Source organism: Camellia sinensis, chromosome 9 (assembly GCF_055761805.1).
Source record: "Camellia sinensis isolate YWXY chromosome 9, ASM5576180v1, whole genome shotgun sequence".
Taxonomy (NCBI): domain Eukaryota; kingdom Viridiplantae; phylum Streptophyta; class Magnoliopsida; order Ericales; family Theaceae; genus Camellia; species Camellia sinensis.
Window position 1 is genome coordinate 120033144 of NC_138969.1, and position 19147 is coordinate 120052290.

At 33.9% G+C, this 19147-nt stretch overlaps 2 protein-coding genes across 2 annotated transcripts; both read left to right on the top strand.

Moving 5' to 3' along the window:
* Window positions 1–3613: 3613 nt before the first annotated feature.
* LOC145799709 (uncharacterized) lies at window positions 3614–5476 on the top strand. Its single transcript, XM_082889339.1, has 2 exons — window positions 3614–4073; window positions 4695–5476. The coding sequence occupies exons 1-2, from the start codon at window positions 3614–3616 to the stop codon at window positions 5474–5476; spliced, it is 1242 nt and encodes a 413-aa protein (XP_082745465.1).
* Window positions 5477–7815: 2339 nt separating this feature from the next.
* On the top strand, window positions 7816–15632 carry LOC114310354 (GDSL esterase/lipase At1g29660). Its single transcript, XM_082887533.1, has 5 exons — window positions 7816–8118; window positions 11356–11480; window positions 14128–14373; window positions 14513–14759; window positions 15221–15632. The coding sequence occupies exons 1-5, from the start codon at window positions 7872–7874 to the stop codon at window positions 15436–15438; spliced, it is 1083 nt and encodes a 360-aa protein (XP_082743659.1). The 5' UTR covers window positions 7816–7871; the 3' UTR covers window positions 15439–15632.
* Window positions 15633–19147: the final 3515 nt, after the last annotated feature.

Sequence of the window (19147 nt, forward strand, 5' to 3'; positions counted from 1 at the left end):
TTTGTTCACCTGGGAGGGGCTTTGGTACTTTGACTTAGGTGAAGATTATGCCAACATCTTTGGGGAGCTCCTATCTGGTGTTGCTTTGCTGTGAAGAGTATGCCGGCATAATGAGCACAACGTAATAACAATGGTTTGAGGTCTGGGCTAAACTGGTGCTCTGAGGTCTTATTCTGCTGGCCAATGGTTTTAGTTTATGTGTGTTGATCTGATCTGGTGCTAGCAAATGGTTAGTTGGCTGGTAAGGATATATAGGAACCTATGTTCCTTGTCTGCTACTGGTTGTTGTGGTGCTCATGCTGTATTTTGCTAGCTCTGTGAGGATGTTTTGGCTGCTGTAAATCTATCAAGCATAGCTCATATGAGTGGCCTTCTATGCTGCTGTGTGGCCTTCTGATTGAGTTGTTGTTGATCTGCTGGTGGACTAGCAAGGGAGAATGATGAATGTTGCTGTGGGGTGCAGGGGTAGGGGTGTAAGAAGTTTTGCCTTGTCTTTCTATATGTTTGTTAGTTTGTTAGTTTGTGGTTGGTTACTCACCAACTCTTGATGGTGTACTAGCATATGATTAGGTGGCCTTATCGGTGCCAACCTAGTTAGGATTGATTTAGTTCGCCATGATGCTTTTGCACTCATCCTTCTCTTTTCTTTTATTGATGCAATAGTCTTCTAATTCATCAATAAAGTTCATTTTTCTTTGCTGATAAAAAAAAAAAAAAAAACATAACAGAAAGATATATTGAACAATGTTGATATTTAACATAACTAGACTATACAATTTTTATACTAAATATTATCATTTTTATAAGGTTATTTTGTTTTTAATCAAAACACTCACCACCTTCGTTATATTTCCACAAGCTTTGGTGGTTAAGGTATGCCTGAAGTTTGGATGTATAGTCTCTTTAAAGTTTTAAATTCAAAACTTCATAGGTGTAAATAATTTCTTAAAACCATTGTATATGAGGTTTTGTCCCTATTTTAATTGGGTCTTCTGCTAATGAATGATGGGATTATTCCTCCAAATTAATAGTCAAATGGACAAAGTACCGAGTTATCGAAAAGTATTTTGATTGTCATTCACTTAACCAGTTAGAAATAAATCAACTTCAGCAAAATTTGATGTTCTAAATGCAACTATGAATATGATACCAAGGTGGTAATTCTTTCCCAGGCACATGGTTTGTGGAGATGCCTACAGAGCAGGGCCGGCCCGTCCATTTTATATTTTTATTAATTTTTAATTTTTAAGAATGGAATATTCGGACCAACTTATGTGTGATAAGACTACCAGTCCTACTGATAGTTCTACTGCAATTATGAAGAGTGAAGGCTCATCATAAGCCATACACTGCCACAGTAGGATAGCTTAGCTTGTAACAAGACATTGTTGTAGTATTAGATATATAGGGCTAGTATGTCAGATATATTGTTAGGTTAGTTATGTGCTGATGTATATATGTATGGATAGTTCTCCTCAATCAATGAAGATATTTTTTTGTTCTTGATAATTCTTCAATGTGCACCTTTATTAATTTGAGGACCCTAAATTTAATAACTTGCCAAATCGTCCATTAGATGAGTTAAGCAGCCGCCTACCCCGTATTTAAGAAGGCCTTTCCAATTTGTAGCTTTTAGTGATATAAATTGTTCTATTAAATAAAAAATCTTAATAATGAGAAAAGCACAACACAATTTGTTATTTGCTTATGGTTTAAAAAGAATTGATGAGGTTAATCATAATTACAATAAAAAGAAAAAAGAAAAAAAAAATTAAGATGAGGTCTCTCATGTGTTTCGTTCTTATATTAAAAGAGAAAATTTTCATTTTGCCTCTTAAATTATCAGTCAAGAATCAATTTAACCCATATCCTTTCAAGTATATCAATTTTACATCTAAACTATTCGATTTTGGATCAATTTTATCCCCCAGTCAACTATTGTCTATAATTATACGAAACTTATTGACGTGACACCAAATTGCATTTAAACTTTATTTTACCTCCCAAACTATCGCTCAAAAATCAATTAAACCCCTAAATATAGAAAAAAAAAATTAAATATTTCATAATAACATTTTGTCTAAAAAATTGAAAAAATAAATTTTAAACAAAATATATTTGAGTATTTGTGTTGTTGAGTATTCTATAGAGAGTTGTCGATTTTTGCATCCAAGTGCCATTCAATCGATGATACGGCCGCATAGGTACTAACATTAGTTTTGCAGACAGAGATCTCGACATATTCATTTTTATCGCTCAATATAGTTTATCAAATGTTGGAAGAATATATTTTTCTCGAAATAAGTGTGGTTTAAATTTTTGCCCACACAATTTTAAAACTATTCATTGTGTTTGGTTTGAGTTTTCTAGATTAAGTTTTTTGAAAATTGATTTTTTTAATTTTCGCGTTTTTTTGTTTTTAGTGAATATTTTTAAAATTTTAAACATTTTTTTTACTTTTTTTAGATGCACCTTACTTAGATGTGTCTAAAAAGTAAAAAAATTGTGAAAAAATATTTTCAAAAATTAAGAAATACATAAAAATACAAAAAATATACTAAATTCTTGTATTTTTTTTTTGTATTTTTGGTATTTAGTGAATTTTTAAAAGATTTTTTTTACAATTTTTTTACTTTTTAGGTGTATTTATGTTAAGTGTGTCTAAAAAGTAAAAAAATTGCATAAAATATTAAAAAAATTCAGTAAAAACAAAAAAACACGGAAAATAAGAGTGTAGAATTTTTTGAAAACTGTTTTTAAAAAATGGGAACCAAGCAAAGTGTTAATCTAGGAAATATAAGTTAACTACAATTAGTTTGCGAGAGAGAGAGAGAGAGAGAGAGAGAGAGAGAGAGAGAGAGAGAGAGAGAGAGAGAGAGAGAGAGAGAGAGAGAGAGAGAGAGAGGGGGAGGCAATTTAGGAATTTTGGAATCAATTTGTTTCTCCGGGTCCGGCTCAAGATAATTTAAGGCTTAAAGAGACAATTCTAAATGAGATTTTTTATATTTTTCAATTATTTTTTTAAAGAATATTATTTAAATTTTATTTTTCACATTTTTTAGGTAAAAATATTAAATTCAATTTTTTTATATTTTAAATTTTATTTTCCTTATTTTTTAGATCAAAAATTACTAAATAAATATTTAAATTTATTTATTTTTTTACTTTGGGGTCTAATTGATTTTTGAAACATAGTTTGGGAGTAAAAATAAAGTTTTAAATGAAATTTGGTACCACATCAACAAAATGCAGACTTCCACACAAATAGCAAACTGGCATATGGCATTAATAGTACTTTCATTAGTTTAATTCCTAAGTTGGAAAATCCCTCCGGCCTATCTGATTACAGACCTATTAGTCTTGTAAGCTCCCTTTACAAAATTTTGGCAAAAGTGTTAACACATAGACGAAAGCCAGCTCTATCCTCAATTATTAGTGAAGCTCAAACTGCTTTCATAGGTGGAAGGAACATCCTTGATGGGGTGTTCATTGCCAATGAAGGGGTGGTCTGATCTTAAAGCTAGATTTTGAAAAAGCTTTCGATTCGGTTAACTGGGAGTTCTTGTTCTCTCTGTTGTCTAGTTTTGGGTTTGGAAACAAATGGATTTCTTGGATGAAGACTTGTGTATCTACAGTCAGGATTTCCATTCTTGTGAATGGAGCTCCAACTAAGGAATTCTCATCACAAAAAGGGCTTAGGCAGGGCGATCCGCTATCACCTTTCTTATTCAATATTGTGGCTGAGGGGTTAAACATTCTTTTGGTCAAAGCAATTAATCTTGGCATTCTTAGAGATGTTCATATTGGGTCTAAAGATGTCCTTTTGTCTCATCTACAATTTGCAGATGATTCAATTCTCTTTTCTAAGGCTGATTGGGATCAAATGGTACTTATCAAAAGAATTCTTAGATGCTTTGAAGTTCTATCTGATCTTAGAATTAATTATCACAAAAGTGTGGTGTGTGGTGTTGGTGTGTTTGATGCTTCATTGCTCTCCTTTGCACATCTTCTTAACTGTAAAGTTCACAGCCTTCCTTTGAAATTTCTAGGACTGCCTCTAGGTGCCAATCCTGGTAAAAAATCTACCTAGAAGCCTATGCTTGACAAGATCAGATCTAAACTTTCAGGGTGGAAGAGGAAACTGTTATCTTTTGCAGGTAGATTAACTCTAATCAAGTCTACCCTATCTAGTTTACCACTTTGCTTTCTTTCTTTATTTAAGATGCTAGAAGGTGTGGCGAGAGAACTTGAAAAGATTGAGGCAGCTTTTTTATGGGGCAGTAATGATCTTAAAAGGAAAGTTCACTTAGTGAAATGGAGGGAGGTAACTAAAAGCTTTGAACAAGGGGGCCTGGGTATCAGAAGAATCAGAGATGTTAATGCTTGTCTATTGCTCAAATGGTGGTGGAAATTTGGAACTCAAGTCAACTCTCTTTGAAGGAGAGCTATATGCAGCAAATACAATATTGATGAGGCTAGTTGGCATCCACCTTTAAAGTTCTCTTACAAATATTCTAGAGTTTGGAAAGACATTTTATCTATTGGGAATCATAGCACAAATATTTACAATTTCTATATAGATAACTGCCAAATCCAAGTGGGGGATAGAAACAAAATTAAATTTTGGCATGACAGTTGGTGTGGCAGCTCTAGTCTTAAGTCTACCTTTCCCCTTCTCTTTAATCTTTCAATAGATAAAGAAGGCTCTCTACAACAATTCGTGGCAAGAAAAACTAGCCTAAACAATTGGAATTTTCCTCTTAGGAGAGTGCTTTTCACTTGGGAATTGGATGAAGAAGCTAACTTACTTGGACTACTTTCATCAGCTCCCTCTCTGTCACTTGGCAGGGCTGATCATCTTATCTGGGCTACTACATCTGTAAGTCCTGGTGTATTTTCTGTGTCCTTTCTCTACTCTGCTACTAGCTCTATTCTAGGGCCTCACTTTAAAATATGTAAGCATATTTGGAATGGGGTTGTCCCCCCTAAGGTTTCATTCTTTAGTTGGCTGGCCTGGAAAAACAGAATCAAGACAGCAGTATTTATGCACAGAATTGGAATTTTAGATGTTTCTGCTTCCTTCATCTGCCCATTCTGTTGTTCTGAACCTGAATCTGTTGTCCACATCTTGCTTCATTGCCCATTTTCTTGGTTGATTTGGTCATCTATAATTAATGAGTGGGGGTTCTCTTGGTGCATACAATGTTCAATGGATGATCTCCTCCAATGGTGGATGGCTGTTAATTTCAAGAATATTGATAGGTTAATTTGGAGAGCCATCCCCCTTAATGTTCTTTGGTCGCTTTGGAAACTTAGGAACGAATGTGTTTCTACAGAGGCTCAACCTAACTTCCCTGGTTTGAGTGAAAATATCAAAATCAGAGCAGCACTTTGGCTGAAAGCATCAATTAAGGACCTTCCCTATTCAGTTGATGATTTAACTTTCAATTGGCGTGAAATCAGAGGATGTTCTTAACTGTTCTGAGCTGGTTTGTATTGGTCTGTGCTAGTATGTTCTGGGCTCTGGTCTGTTGTCTGATCTCTGGGTTTGTATTGATGTTCTGATGTGTTCAGCTGGTAGGCAGAGGAGTTTGTTATATTATTAGTTTTCTGTGCTTGTAATTGATTCAGCTGGTGGATGAAGGAGATGGGGGTAGTATGTAGTTTGTAGTCTGTTGGAGCTTTGGATTTATGTGTTCAGTTGTTTTGTTTCTAGGGTTTTGTGCATGGAAGAGTAGCTGTTTAGCTTCTAGTGTTGAGCTCTGTTGTATCTGCTCTGCTGTTCTGGATGACACTCAGATGAAGCTGGTATGGTTGTGTTGAGACTGTGGGTGCAATTGGTGCTTTGATGTCTGTTGTGCTGGTCTCAGTTATGCGTAGGCTGTTGATAGGCTGTTGGTAGTATTGTTGTTAGTGTCACTTTGGGATGTTGTGTGCATGAATCTATTGGTCTGCTGGTATGCTAAGGTGAGCTTGCTGTTAGGCTGCAAATCAAGTCATGTGTGTGATCCGATCCAATCTGCGGGGGTTCTGGGACTGGGATACTAGCATGCTAAGGTGAGCTTGCTGCTAGGCTGTTAGTCTAGTCCTGTGTGTGATTGAATCTGCTGGCCTAAAATCTGGCTATAAGTTTCTGGGTTGGGCGGCTTGTTGAGCTTCCTGCTAGGCTGCCAGTATGGATAGAGTCTGTTAGTTCTGCTTCTGGCTGAATCTGTTAGAATCTATGTATTGCTGATCTGCTTCTGCTGCTTCTGTCTTGCTGATCTACTACCAAGGCCACAACTGATCTGTTCTGCTTTGCCCCTAAGTGGATTGATCTGTTTTGTTTGTTTGTTTTTTTATTTTTATTTTTTTTATTTTGCTCTACATGTTGGTTACTCACCAACTTCGAGCTCAGAGTTTGTGCTAGCAGATGATTTGGTGTGCATCTAGGTGCCAACCTAGTTGAGATCTGAATGTTTCACTGTGATACTTTTTGCACCCTCCTTTTTATTGTTGTTCGTTTTCATACTCTGTTTGTTTGTTCATCAATAAAGCTTCTTTTTTTGCCGATAAAAAAAAAACATCAACAAAATCAATCTGATTTTTTATGACAGCTGACAATAGATTAAATTTGATCCAAAATTGAATAGTTTATGTGTAAAATTGAAATTAAAAGATTACATATTGAATTGATTTTTTAGTTATTGTTTAGAGGGGAAATGAAATTTTTCTAAATAAAAAGCACGTGTTATGTTCAAATAAAATGATTTTTGGACCCCAAAATTAGGCAAGGCTAACTTATAAGTGTGCTAAAGCATTCATATCAGCTTCAACGAATGTAAATTTTGGTTAAATATAACTAGGAGATTATAAAATTCTTATTCTATCAGTCTCAACAAATTATTTCGAAACTAACTTTTGGTTAACTTGGCTATATCGCTACATGTAGCGATACACTGTTCACATGTTATACAATAATTTTTCATTTATTCTTAAGAGTGACCGGACATCTTGCCGGACGACCGGCTGCTGCATAATTTTTTTTTTTTTATAAAGAATATGAAATTGTATAGACATATCTTATACACTTTGATCTTCAGCCCAACAACCTCTACTTGGCACAATTTATTTATTTATTTATTTTAAGATATGAAATTGCATAGATATAATAACAATATAGGAGTTTTGAATGTCCAGCTCGACACCATGGGCATTTTTTTATTTAGGGAATTTCAAACTGCATATATATAAATTAACAATACAAAACTAATGTTTTATAAAACTAAATTTAGAATAAAGGGTCTGATGAAATATGTATATAAAAAAATGCTAGCTAAACTAACAAAATATAGCTTTTTTGTTATAATTTGACTCAAAATTTATTGAGACTGATACGGATACTTTTAAAAGCCAAATATTTTTCAAAACGATCAATATTTCTTCTCTCTGAAGTTGATTATAAAAAGTAATCAATAATTGTATTAAAAATATTATCACTTGTAAAATCTCTTACATATATTTCATTGTCAAAACTTAATTAGTAATTTTGCCGGTTGAAAATTAAGAAAAATTGAATTAAAAAAAAAAAAACTTCTTAAAAGAAATTAAGTAGTGATTATTTAAATTAAAATTAAAATTTCTAAATCCTTCATTCGAGATTTCGGTTGAGACTCGACGGATAATTGGGTCGCCACTACTATAGAGTGGTCATTGCATAATTTAATATGCAAGTCAAACCATTGTTAATTCGCACGGCATTCAATGAACTCCATACCAACTTCTTGTTAGACCTCCTTGCAGTATCATTCATAGCTATATATATTTTCTTTTGGTTTTCTCCTAACATCGTAGAATTACCGTATAATTTTTCTCTCTATCTTTCGTTGTCGATGGATCTTCATCTTACGATTTGGTTTATAGTGTCGCTAATACCATTAGTTGCAAACTTGCAACATTCAGTTCATGCTACACCAGAGGTGCCTTGTTTATTTATCTTTGGAGATTCATTGGCCGATAATGGCAATAATAATTACCTTTCAACTATAGCAAAAGCCAATTACCAGCCATATGGTATTGATTTCTCTGATGGACCTACTGGAAGATTTTGCAACGGTCGAACTATGTCAGACATCATTGGTCTCTTCTTACTCTATAATTATTATCATTAAGATTGTAAAATAAATTGATGTATATTATTGATTGATATATATTGATGTCTATATTACAAGATTGTTGTGTATTGATTTGTATGTTACAAGCTATTATATAGAAGAGGTGTGAGGTAAGTGAGTGGTGGTAGTGGATGGTAGTGGAGGTGGTGGGTGGTAGTGGAGATGGTAAGTGTGTTAGGTTTAGTGGGGTGGATGTAGTGGGTTAGGTTAGTGGGTTAGGTTTAGTGTACATTAACAGCCCCCCTCAAACTCAAGGAGGATAGGAACTAACCAACTTGAGTTTGAAGAGAGTAACAAAACAGAAAAGTAAACTGATAAATAAAAAACAAAACAGGATAGGAGACACGGTATGGTCGTGTCGGACCGTTGCAGCAGACAGTTTACGGGGTCATGTCGGACCATTGTAGCAGACACTGTGTGGTCGTGTCAGACCGATGTAGAAGACAGTTTATGGGGTCATGTTGGACCGTTGTAGCAGGACAGTTTATGGGGTCATGTCGGACCGTTGTAGAAGACAGTTACGGGGTCATGTCGGACCGATGTAGCAGGACAGTTTACGGGGTCATGTCGGACCGTTGTAGCAGACACTGTGTGGTCGTGTCAGACCGTTGTAGAAGACAGTTTATGGGGTCATGTCGGACCGTTGTAGCAGGACAGTTTACGGGGTCATGTCGGACCGTTGTAGAAGACAGTTTACGGGGTCATGTCGGACCGATGTAGCAGGACAGTTTACGGGGTCATGTCGGACCGTTGTAGCAGACACTGTGTGGTCGTGTCAGACCGTTGTAGAAGACAGTTTATGGGGTCATGTCGGACCGTTGTAGCAGGACAGTTTACGGGGTCATGTCGGACCGTTGTAGAAGACAGTTTACGGGGTCATGTCGGACCGATGTAGAACATTGTGGTGGTGCACCAAGGGGGTGACTTAGGGAGTGCGCCATGGGCGACTTATACATTATACTGGTATAACCCCCCCTCAAACTCAAATAGGTGTGAAGATAGAAATAGTGGTCATGCCCAGTGGAGTGGGAAACACGGAGGCAACACCGGCAAGGGCCGCCCATGGTGGAGGCAAGAAGAAAAGACCGGCGGCAGAGTAGAGAAGGGAAAAATCCCATTGTGGAGGTGGTTGTGTTGTTTTTTTTTTTTTTTTTTTTTTTTTGTTACTGTTTTTATTTTTATTTTTTGTTTTTTTTATTTATTTTTTTTTTTTTGTTTTTTTTTTTTGACCGGGGTTGATCCCGGCATGAAGAAATGACAAGTGTGTGGAATGTGGGTGGTGTTATTTTGTGTTGTTGTTTGGTTTAATAAAAATAAAATAAAATAAAATAAAACAATGGAGAAAGAAAATAGATAAAAATATATGTGGATGGGTCATATGAAAAACATCGATGTGATTTGTTTTTTTTTTTTTTTTTTTTTTTGTTTGTTTTTTTTTTTTTTTTTTTTTTTTTTTGGACATAGAAACTTGCAATAATCAATATCAAGAAACAGAGGAAAAGAGAGATGGCATTGTGTCAGTGGTAATTTACCTGTCAAAGATCTGATAAGCTCATATGATACATATTCTTGAAGTGTGTGATGTGAAAATAAAAAATGTGATGAGCAAGGCTGCCGGTCCTGCAACCTCTGAATTAGGAGAGAGAAGAAAAGATAGAAAAATAAAATAAAATAAAAGAAAATAAAATAAAAGTAAGAGCAGTGGAAAGATATTATAATAAAATATATATATATATATTTAAATAAAAGAAAAGTGTGAAGGAAGGTGGGTGTAAAAGTGTGAAAGAACGTGGTGCAATAAATTAAGAAAAAGGATGAATATGATTAAAGGGAGTATGGGGGAGAGAAAAAGGGACCAGAGAGAGAGGGAGTGGGTGGAGTGCATGTGTATCCCAAACCCGAGAGAGTGTTCTTAGAGAGAGAAGATGTGCTTATCTTTTAAAAGAAAACCCAATTGATGATTCTCCATCAGGATTGAGCCCTACTGTGGGACCAAAGCTATCTCCAGGTTCACCAGAAGCTTTAACTCTAGCTCACTGGATCTACTAGAGCTATAGTTTCCATTTACGGACAGAATTGCTGAGATCCTATTCTGTGGGTGGTGAGTCACTGTTGAAACACCTCCAGCTATTAAGATAGCCGAGGGAGAGAGAGTGTTTTGTGTTGTATGTGTCTGTAGCTCTCAGTTGTGTGTGTGTATCAGTGTCCGACCACCACTGTCCGATTTATTATCGGGCATTTGAGAAGCAGAACTGTTGCTTCTGAAAGAGGAAGCTCTGCTGGAGATGGGTGTGGCCAAGAACGTTGGCTTGGCTTGTCCGGCCATTATCACCAGATATTTCTCTTCAAAGAGCGGCGCCAATTTAGGTTTCTCCCCGGAATCGGCATCGGCGCCGAGCTCGACGTCTCTGTCGTCGGAGTTGGCGTCGTCGTTGTCGCGGTCGAGGTAGCCTGAGAGCTTCCAGTAGGAGCAAGCGAGGATGAGAAGGGTGAAAGCAATGAGACCCAGCATCGCCGCCAGCCCCCCGAACAGGTACGGCACCGGTGGTGTCTGTGGCAGTGAGGTGCCGAGAGGGAGAGGGAGGTTTGAATTGGTTGAGATCCGGCGGGCGGTCAAGGCAAGGTTGTCGCCCGCCGGAAGGCGAAGAACACCAAGATCTTTAACCTATAGCTCTGATACCATGTAAAATAAATTGATGTATATTATTGATTGATATATATTGATGTCTATATTACAAGATTGTTGTGTATTGATTTGTATGTTACAAGCTATTATATAGAAGAGGTGTGAGGTAAGTGAGTGGTGGTAGTGGATGGTAGTGGAGGTGGTGGGTGGTAGTGGAGATGGTAAGTGTGTTAGGTTTAGTGGGGTGGATGTAGTGGGTTAGGTTAGTGGGTTAGGTTTAGTGTACATTAACAAAGATTTTGGACTTGAATGTATTTTTGTTGGCATTGCTCATAGGAATAACTCTTTATCCATGGCATTTGTGTCTAAACATTTCTTACATGTCCAAAATCTACACAAAACACTTTTTCAAACGCCAACAAAACAAGTTTTTCGTACAATAATGTTATGATCTTAAGATGGTAGAGTTGGATGTTCATCTAATTTTTGTTGGACATAAGACTACCATCATAAGATTATTCAATCTTTATTTGGACATAATTATGGTGCTCATATAAACTATACTTCACCTTCCAGGTCAACGTTTAGGTTTTGATCATTTTATTCCACCGTTTGCAACCGCTAGAGGCAGAGACATTCTCATGGGTGTAAATTATGCTTCAGGTGGTGGTGGTATTCGCGATGAGACTGGAATGCAATTGGTAATCATCTTTGTACTTTTGTACACACTATTATGCGTGAGGGAATCTAACCTCACTATTCAAAAAAGAAAGTTGTGCCTGGTTAAAAAAACAACTCTTTTATGTGCACCGGACAATACTTTGGTGAGAATCCACCTCTATGTATGAGGGTTTTGTCAGATTTTGGGGTGTTTGTTTCAGCTTTTCAGAGCCAACTTATGGCTTTTAGCTTCGAAAAAGTTATTTTGGACTGTTTGGTTAAACTTATTTTAAACAGTTTCTGATTCTAACAGCTTATTTTAACTCAAAAAAGCTGATTCTGAGAAGCTGCTCACCTCTTGCTTCTGATTATCAGCTGGACATGTTAATTTATGGTTATGCTCTTAAATTTTTTTATTTTTTATTTTTTTAAAAAATAGAAAAAGACTCAAATGGACTATAGATTATTATTATTATTTTTTATGAGAAATGTAGACAAACAAAAAATAAAAATTAATTGAAAAAATTATTTCACAGCTTATTTAACAAACACTACTCAGCAACTTAAACGTATAACTCAACAGCTACACCAAACAGATTAACAACTTCTGATTAAAGTCATAATCTATAATGTATAATCTATAAACTGTTTTAACAAGTACACCACTTAGATTAGGTGTACAATTCAAACTTTCAATTAAAAAAGGAATAACACAAGCAATATATACTAATGGTCAAATATAACATAAATCACCGCTTACAAAGGCGAAAATTTTTCATTACAACAGTAATACCACATCAACATCACCGTCTGATAATAAATTACCATGTAAGCATAGCCTACCTTATTATGCAGATATTGCTAGTTAATGGATTGAATTAGATACAAAAATTACATTTACGTCGTGGTGTTAATAATTCAAAGAAGAGAGTTGTTTTATATCATCCAAAACATTTTATTAGAACTCTTCACTTCTTATATGGCTTTTCATGTGTTACGGTGAGTGCCAACTATCTCAATATTTTTTAAATATGGTGGATGCGTTGTCAATATGTACATATGGTTTTTACAGCATGAATACATGCAAGAGGTTAAATAAATTCATACAATAATATTATTTTTCATGTAGAAACAATAATTGTTTTAAGCATTGTTATATATCATCGCAATATTTTACTTTTTTTTTTTTTTTGAACGGCAAAGAAAATCTTTATTTATGAAAGCATGCAAATAAGATACATAATATCAATAAAGAGGAGCTTGGAGCTTGGAGCTAACTTTGATCGCAATATTTTACTTAATACTTCACTTTTATGTGATTTCTTATTATTTTTATAGTGGATCCAATATGTATAAGTGCAATTTATCTACACTTTAAATCCATATAAAAATCAAATAAAATCATAAAGCATCTCAATATATGTCATAACTCAATCCCGACAAGGCAAGCCCCACCGAGAGGGCAAGCCTTAAGCACTATAGCACCTGTGCACAATAATCACCTATACAATCCTTATGTGCACAATATCTAAACAATTTATGTGCACAATACCACCACCAATTAAACCATAAAGATCAAAAATCAATATTTTCATAAATCCAACAACTTAGGAAAAGCCACTTCAACAATTTATAAAATTCCTCCAAAACCATTTTATAGATCATAGAGATACCCAACCCACCATTTATCAAATCAATTTCAACATATAAATTTCCTAACATTAAAATTCCCAATGTATAAAACTCAATAACTAAAACTAAATCACCATAAATTTAATAATCACCATCTCAAACTCTAAAAATATAAAACATTAAACTAAACATTTTAGAGAGATATTCTTACCAATTAAAAACCTCTAATCCCTCAAGAAAAGAAACCCCAAGCTTTGATCCTTCAAGAGGTTAAGAAAAATCAAGAGTTGGAACTTCTTTTGTGCTATTTTTGAACAGAGAGGAGTGGCCGATCGGAGCTTTTCTCGGCAAGGTAAGATGGTCAGCGGTGGTGGAGATGGTGGGTTGAGGTGATGGTGAAAGGGTGGAGTAAAGGTGGGGTGTTTGGCTACCATGAAAGTAAGGGAAAATGAGAAAAAGATAGAGAGAAGAATGAAGACAAAATGAAATAAAAATCTGAATTTTTTTTTTTCTTTTTTTTTAGTTGAAAGGTAGTGTTTGGTCACACCTACAATCAAGTTTGGAGTTGGGTTTAGATATCTGAAGTGGAGTCTAACTTAGTGGGGTGTTTGGCTCTAGATAAATGTTGGGTATCTATACTATTATTAAGTTTAGGCCTAAATTGGTTCAGTTAAGCCTGAAGATCTAAATTGGTTTGGTAAAGTTTTCTTCTCCTTATTCCACGTGACAACTTTATATATGTTAAAATAAAAGAATAGACTATTATTAAGTAAAGGCCTAAATTGGTTTAGTAAAACTTTCTTCTACTCATGTCACGTGGCAATTTTATATATGCTAAAATAAAAGAAAATTATTATACACAGCGTAAACAAGTTTTAAATTCAAGACTTTCGGTTTCATTAACATACTTATCATTTAAGTAATATACATATTATGATATTAAATTCTTTATTATTTATTTTTATTATTAATTATTTGAATTGCACACGCATCGCGTGTATCATCCGCTAGTATTATATACTGTATTATTTTTCTAATTTTTCTTGTTTCTTTTAGGGTGCTCGAATCAGTATGAATCAACAACTACTTCATCATCGAATCACAATATCAAGAATTGCCCTCTTACTAGGAAGTCGACGAGCAGCTACAAATTACCTAAGCAAGTGCATATATTTAGTTGGAATGGGGAGTAATGATTACATTAACAACTACTTATTGCCACAGTATTACCCCACGAGTAGCCTATATACTCCAGATCAGTATGCAACAATCCTAATTCGTCAATACTCTCAACAATTAAGGGTTGGTATTTTATAATTTCTACATTCTTCTCTTTTAGGAATTAACTTGTACATTATCGGTTTGTTTTATACCATTTTGTGACATTACTTTGTAAATTTTTATAATTTATTTCTTACAGTTTTATTTTTTATGAATGTAGACATTGCATAAAGTTGGAGGATATAAGATAGTCACCATGGGACTTGGTCTAATAGGTTGTACTCCAGCTGAAATAGCTATATATGGCACAAATGGATCCACATGTGTAGACACGATTAACAATGATGTCCAACTTTTTAATGTCAAGCTTAAGTCACTTGTTGATGATCTCAATAATGATATGACTGATGCGAAATTCACCTATGTAAATGTTTCCGGAATTACATCAGGGGGAACATTTACTGCTGGTAAGTTCAGTTTTCTAACAAATTATTCAAAAATGTATAATGGAATCAGAACAAATTATAAAGTGCCATCATACTTGTGGCCTATGTAATTTGCTTCTTTTGTTATTTTTATTTTCATAGTTTCACATGAATTAATTTTTCTTCTAATTTTTTTGCATTATGTCAATTTTATTCAAAGGTAAAATGGTTCATTCAAAAGTTAGTTTCAAATTGAACTTCAACTTCTCAATCACTTTGATGAGAGTGAATGAAGCATTTTGCTTTTAATTTTAGTCAAGTTTGTTAATGGTCATACCGCCGTTATCATTTGTATCATTGACAAAATGTGAAATTTTTTAAAATATAATTGGTGTGATGAAAACTACAATGATTAAACCAAAAAGAAAAAAGAAGAGAAACTGCATAATTTGCCCAATAAATTATATTGCAGAATGTATATTAAAGTGATTTATTTGTTTCAGGTCTTACGGCTACGAATGTCCCATGCTGCATTGTATCATCAAGCACAGGACTCTGTGTTCCCAATGGGGTTCCATGCAGCAATAGAAGCACGTACGCATTCTATGATGCATTTCATCCAACAGAGTCTGTAAATGAGTTTGTGGCTGCAAGAGCATACAATGCCCAAACTGCATTTGATGCTTATCCAAATGATATTCATGGCCTGGCACGACTCTAAGAATTTTCCTAAGCTAATCTTATGTCGCCATGATCTCAAATAAAATACGCTTAGGCTTTAATATGCTTTCTTTTTTTTTTTGATACTTTAAGTTTTCTTATCTTTCATATTGTTGTCTCATTTATGTAAAATGGGCTTATATGGAGCTACATAAAGAATTTAAATAAATTTAATATGATATTTACCCAGAATAATTTTTTTGTAGTTACGATGATAATTTCTAGAAATTGTGTGGGCTTACCGTCTGAATTCTAGATTTCTGTCTAGTGTACAAACTTACCTAGAATTATACATGAAATGTTTTGTAATTAATAAAAACCTATGCTTGTCCTAATTTAATATTTAATTTTATTTGACAATTGTACTACAAAAATCAAGAAAGATCAATGCGATCTGTGAAGCCAAGATCTTTTATGTCATACATACAAGCATGGCTTTTGATTGTGATATTAACCTTTAGAAACTGTGATTATTTCTAAAAAAATCGAGGAAACAATGTGGGCGTTTGGGAAATTGCTATTTTAGTAGATTATTTTAGTTTTTGACTATTTTCGTAGGCTAAAATTTTTGTGTTTGGAGAAGATAGTTGGATTTTTTTATAGTTGGATGTGATATTTGTGAGAGAAAAAGTGAAATGATTATGGATTTGATGCGATATTTTGTCTTATTGAATATTTTAACCTATTTTGTCTTTTTGTAAATTGTAGTCCAAAAAATCAAAAAATAGCCTTTGCCAAGAACTCATTCTTTTACTGAACCATGTTTTCGAGCATTACTAATCGTATATGATCTCTTGTGGTATTTTTAATCTCAGTTTTATTAACAAAAAACAAAAAAGTTAGTTCAGCAGGTCATGCTCCCAAATTAGGGTGTGACACCTATACAGTGGCTTGGTACCTTCATAGTATAATCCATTTTGGATACTTTTCAGCAGCAAACAACATAAAAATGCCGTGGAGAACTTCTACAGCAAAGCTTAAGCACATCAATGGCTTGGCACATCACTTAAAGGCCTAAAAAGGCCCAATCAACAACAACTCAAGAGCGCAACAAAGTTTTTAAAAGAAATCATATTGGGCCCAAAATTTAATATCACGGTCCACACATGGGAAGTTCTGAATAGAGCCAAAGAACTCTTTTGTGAGAATTACATCAAATTAATTTAAATTTTATTTAAGCTGGTTTTAAATTTTGATAAATAAAATTGTGTTATCAATACCATTTCAAGTAAGAAATTTGTAAGAAACTCGCTCCCGTTGAGAAAGAATCTCAATCCCAACTAAGAGAGAAGCCTTTCAAACACAAAAATATCATAGAAATAAAAGAAAAATAACTCAAACTTATTCTAATAGTTTCTATTTATATAATATTTATTTATCCTTAATAAAGACAATTTGTTATTGACATAAATCTCTAATATTTATTCATGTTTTAATACACACACACACACACACACACACATATATATATATATATATATATTATAATTATGTAGAAAAAAAATAATTATTAAAATATCTTTATATATTTAATAAATAAATATATGCACGCTTCCAACTTAAGAAAGTTTTATATGCCCTTCCTCCTCTGCCCCGCTATTGTTGCCACCCTTGCTTCGTGCAACTAAGATATAAATGCAACTCACAACCCAAAGAACACCACATAATTTGTGAACAAATGAAGAGAATATATGATCTGAACAAAACAAAAGCACGACAAAATTTAAATTAAAAATAAATTAACAAAATTATCTCTCCAAAACTAGATTAAAAAAATTAGGCCATTGGAATTAGATTTAGGCCACAAATAAAAATTAAGCAAGTTCTCAAACAAAAAAAACACAATGCAATTAATTACTTTCTTTAAAAAAATAATAATAAAAAAAAATAAAAACCAAGATACTAGATTAATAAGTAAAGTTCTCAAATCAAATAACAACAGTGAATTTAAAACTATAATTAGGGCACAAAAAATAGATTTAGTAGAGAGAGAGTGTGTGTGTGAGAGTGAGAAGCAGAGGACTCGTTGTCATAAAAATCACCGCATTGATTGCTTTGTCGGCCTTAGAATTTGAACTCACTGTTTGCTTTGTCACTATTTTCTATCATCGTTTTTTTCTAATGCTTCAGTAAGAGTTACAGATTGGGAAGGAATAGAATGCACTGTGTTTAAGTGATAGAATTTTTTTATTTACAAACTTTAACCAATATATTTTGTAATTTAATTTGAACTCCCGAAATTTTGTTAGGCCAATTCTCTTGACTTGGTTGTGAAGTTAAAGAACATTGGCCTAGACCTCAATTTCGGGCTATTAATAATACATGGACAAAAAATTTTGGGGGATCCTATTTACACCCAAAAAATCAAGGGAAAATTACTTCCAGTCCTATGTAAGAGATCTATTTCTCTTCTAATCCTACTACATTTTTTATAATCCAATAGGTCCACAATTTTGCACGTTTTTGTATCCGAAAGTCCCTTTTTTTTATTCTTATTTTGTAAATGATTGTATTGCCCTTTTAATTTGATATATATATATATATAGATGGAAAATCAATTTCCAGATTTCGAGATTCTCTCTTCGGGATCTCAACCTCTTTCTGCGATCTCGATCTTTCTCTACACGATCTCTCTCAATTTGTGTTTGTGTGATCTCTGTGCTCTCTCTCTCTCTCTCTCTCTCTATTTCTCGATCTCTCGATACAAATACGTATGTATATCAATAGATAAACAAATTTGCGTGATCTCTTTTTTTTGTTCGTCAATTTTGTTATAGTTCTCTATTTTGTGATAAAAGTTGTTTGTTCGATGCTTATTTTGTGATTTTGTATGTGATAGTGTTATGTTTTTGATTTTTTGACTTTTTTTTTTTTTGTTGTGTAGTGTAATGTGCTGTGAATTGTAGTTTGACATTGTGAATTTTAAAGTTTTGAATCTGATATGTTGTAACTGTATATTTTTGCTGTTTGGAATTTGTGATTGATTCTTTACTAGTTTTTGAGTTATAATATGGATGGGTGTTTCATGTTAATGTGTAAATGCAGTAAGTCTTATAATGTTGTTAACATTAGTGATGGTTGTAGTTATGATGAAGTTGTTGAGAAAATATGTGCAAAGTGGAAGAAGTTGACTGTTGGTAACTTTTGTTTGTTTTTGTCTATTCCTGGATATTCTAATTGTATTGTTGAAAGTGATATTGATTTGGGACATATACTGTCAATGGTAACTTCTGGTGGTTCTCGTGTTGTTGATGTTGTTGTGGGTGATAGGAGAATTGTGAGGGTTGATGATAATTCTTCTAGGATTGATTTTGTAGTTCACGAGAGCTCTTTGGTTGATGATTATGATGATGTTGGTAGTTTATTGCCTAGTTTTTATCCAAAACCAGCGTTCCACGTTGCTTTGGCTAAGTATGTAGTTGAGTATGGTTTTGCAGTGAATTACTTAAAGAATGATGCAACAAGAGTAACTGATGAATGTAAGATGAAGTCGTCTATGGGTTGTAAGTGGTTTGTGCATGAAAGGATGTTGATGAATACTAATATTTTTTTTATTATGAAGTTGGATAATGTGCATACATGTGTTGTTGTTGCTCGTAGATCTTGTAACAAAATGGTTGGTTCTAGACTTGTTTTTTATATTATGCATAATGACATTAGTGATAATTCGTTAACAAATCCCATTGAAGTTAAAAAGAAGTTGAAGAAAC

What these genes read in the sequence shown, in the direction of transcription:
- LOC145799709 (XM_082889339.1), top strand. Translation starts at nt 3,614, where the DNA reads ATGAAGACTTGTGTATCTACAGTCAGGATTTCCATTCTTGTGAATGGA. An exon ending in GCCTCTAGGTGCCAATCCTG is followed by an intron (nt 4,074 to 4,694) that starts GTAAAAAATCTA and finishes ATCTTTCAATAG; the next exon opens with ATAAAGAAGGCTCTCTACAA.
- LOC114310354 (XM_082887533.1), top strand. Translation starts at nt 7,872, where the DNA reads ATGGATCTTCATCTTACGATTTGGTTTATAGTGTCGCTAATACCATTA. An exon ending in AACTATGTCAGACATCATTG is followed by an intron (nt 8,119 to 11,355) that starts GTCTCTTCTTAC and finishes TTCACCTTCCAG; the next exon opens with GTCAACGTTTAGGTTTTGAT. An exon ending in AATACTCTCAACAATTAAGG is followed by an intron (nt 14,374 to 14,512) that starts GTTGGTATTTTA and finishes TTATGAATGTAG; the next exon opens with ACATTGCATAAAGTTGGAGG.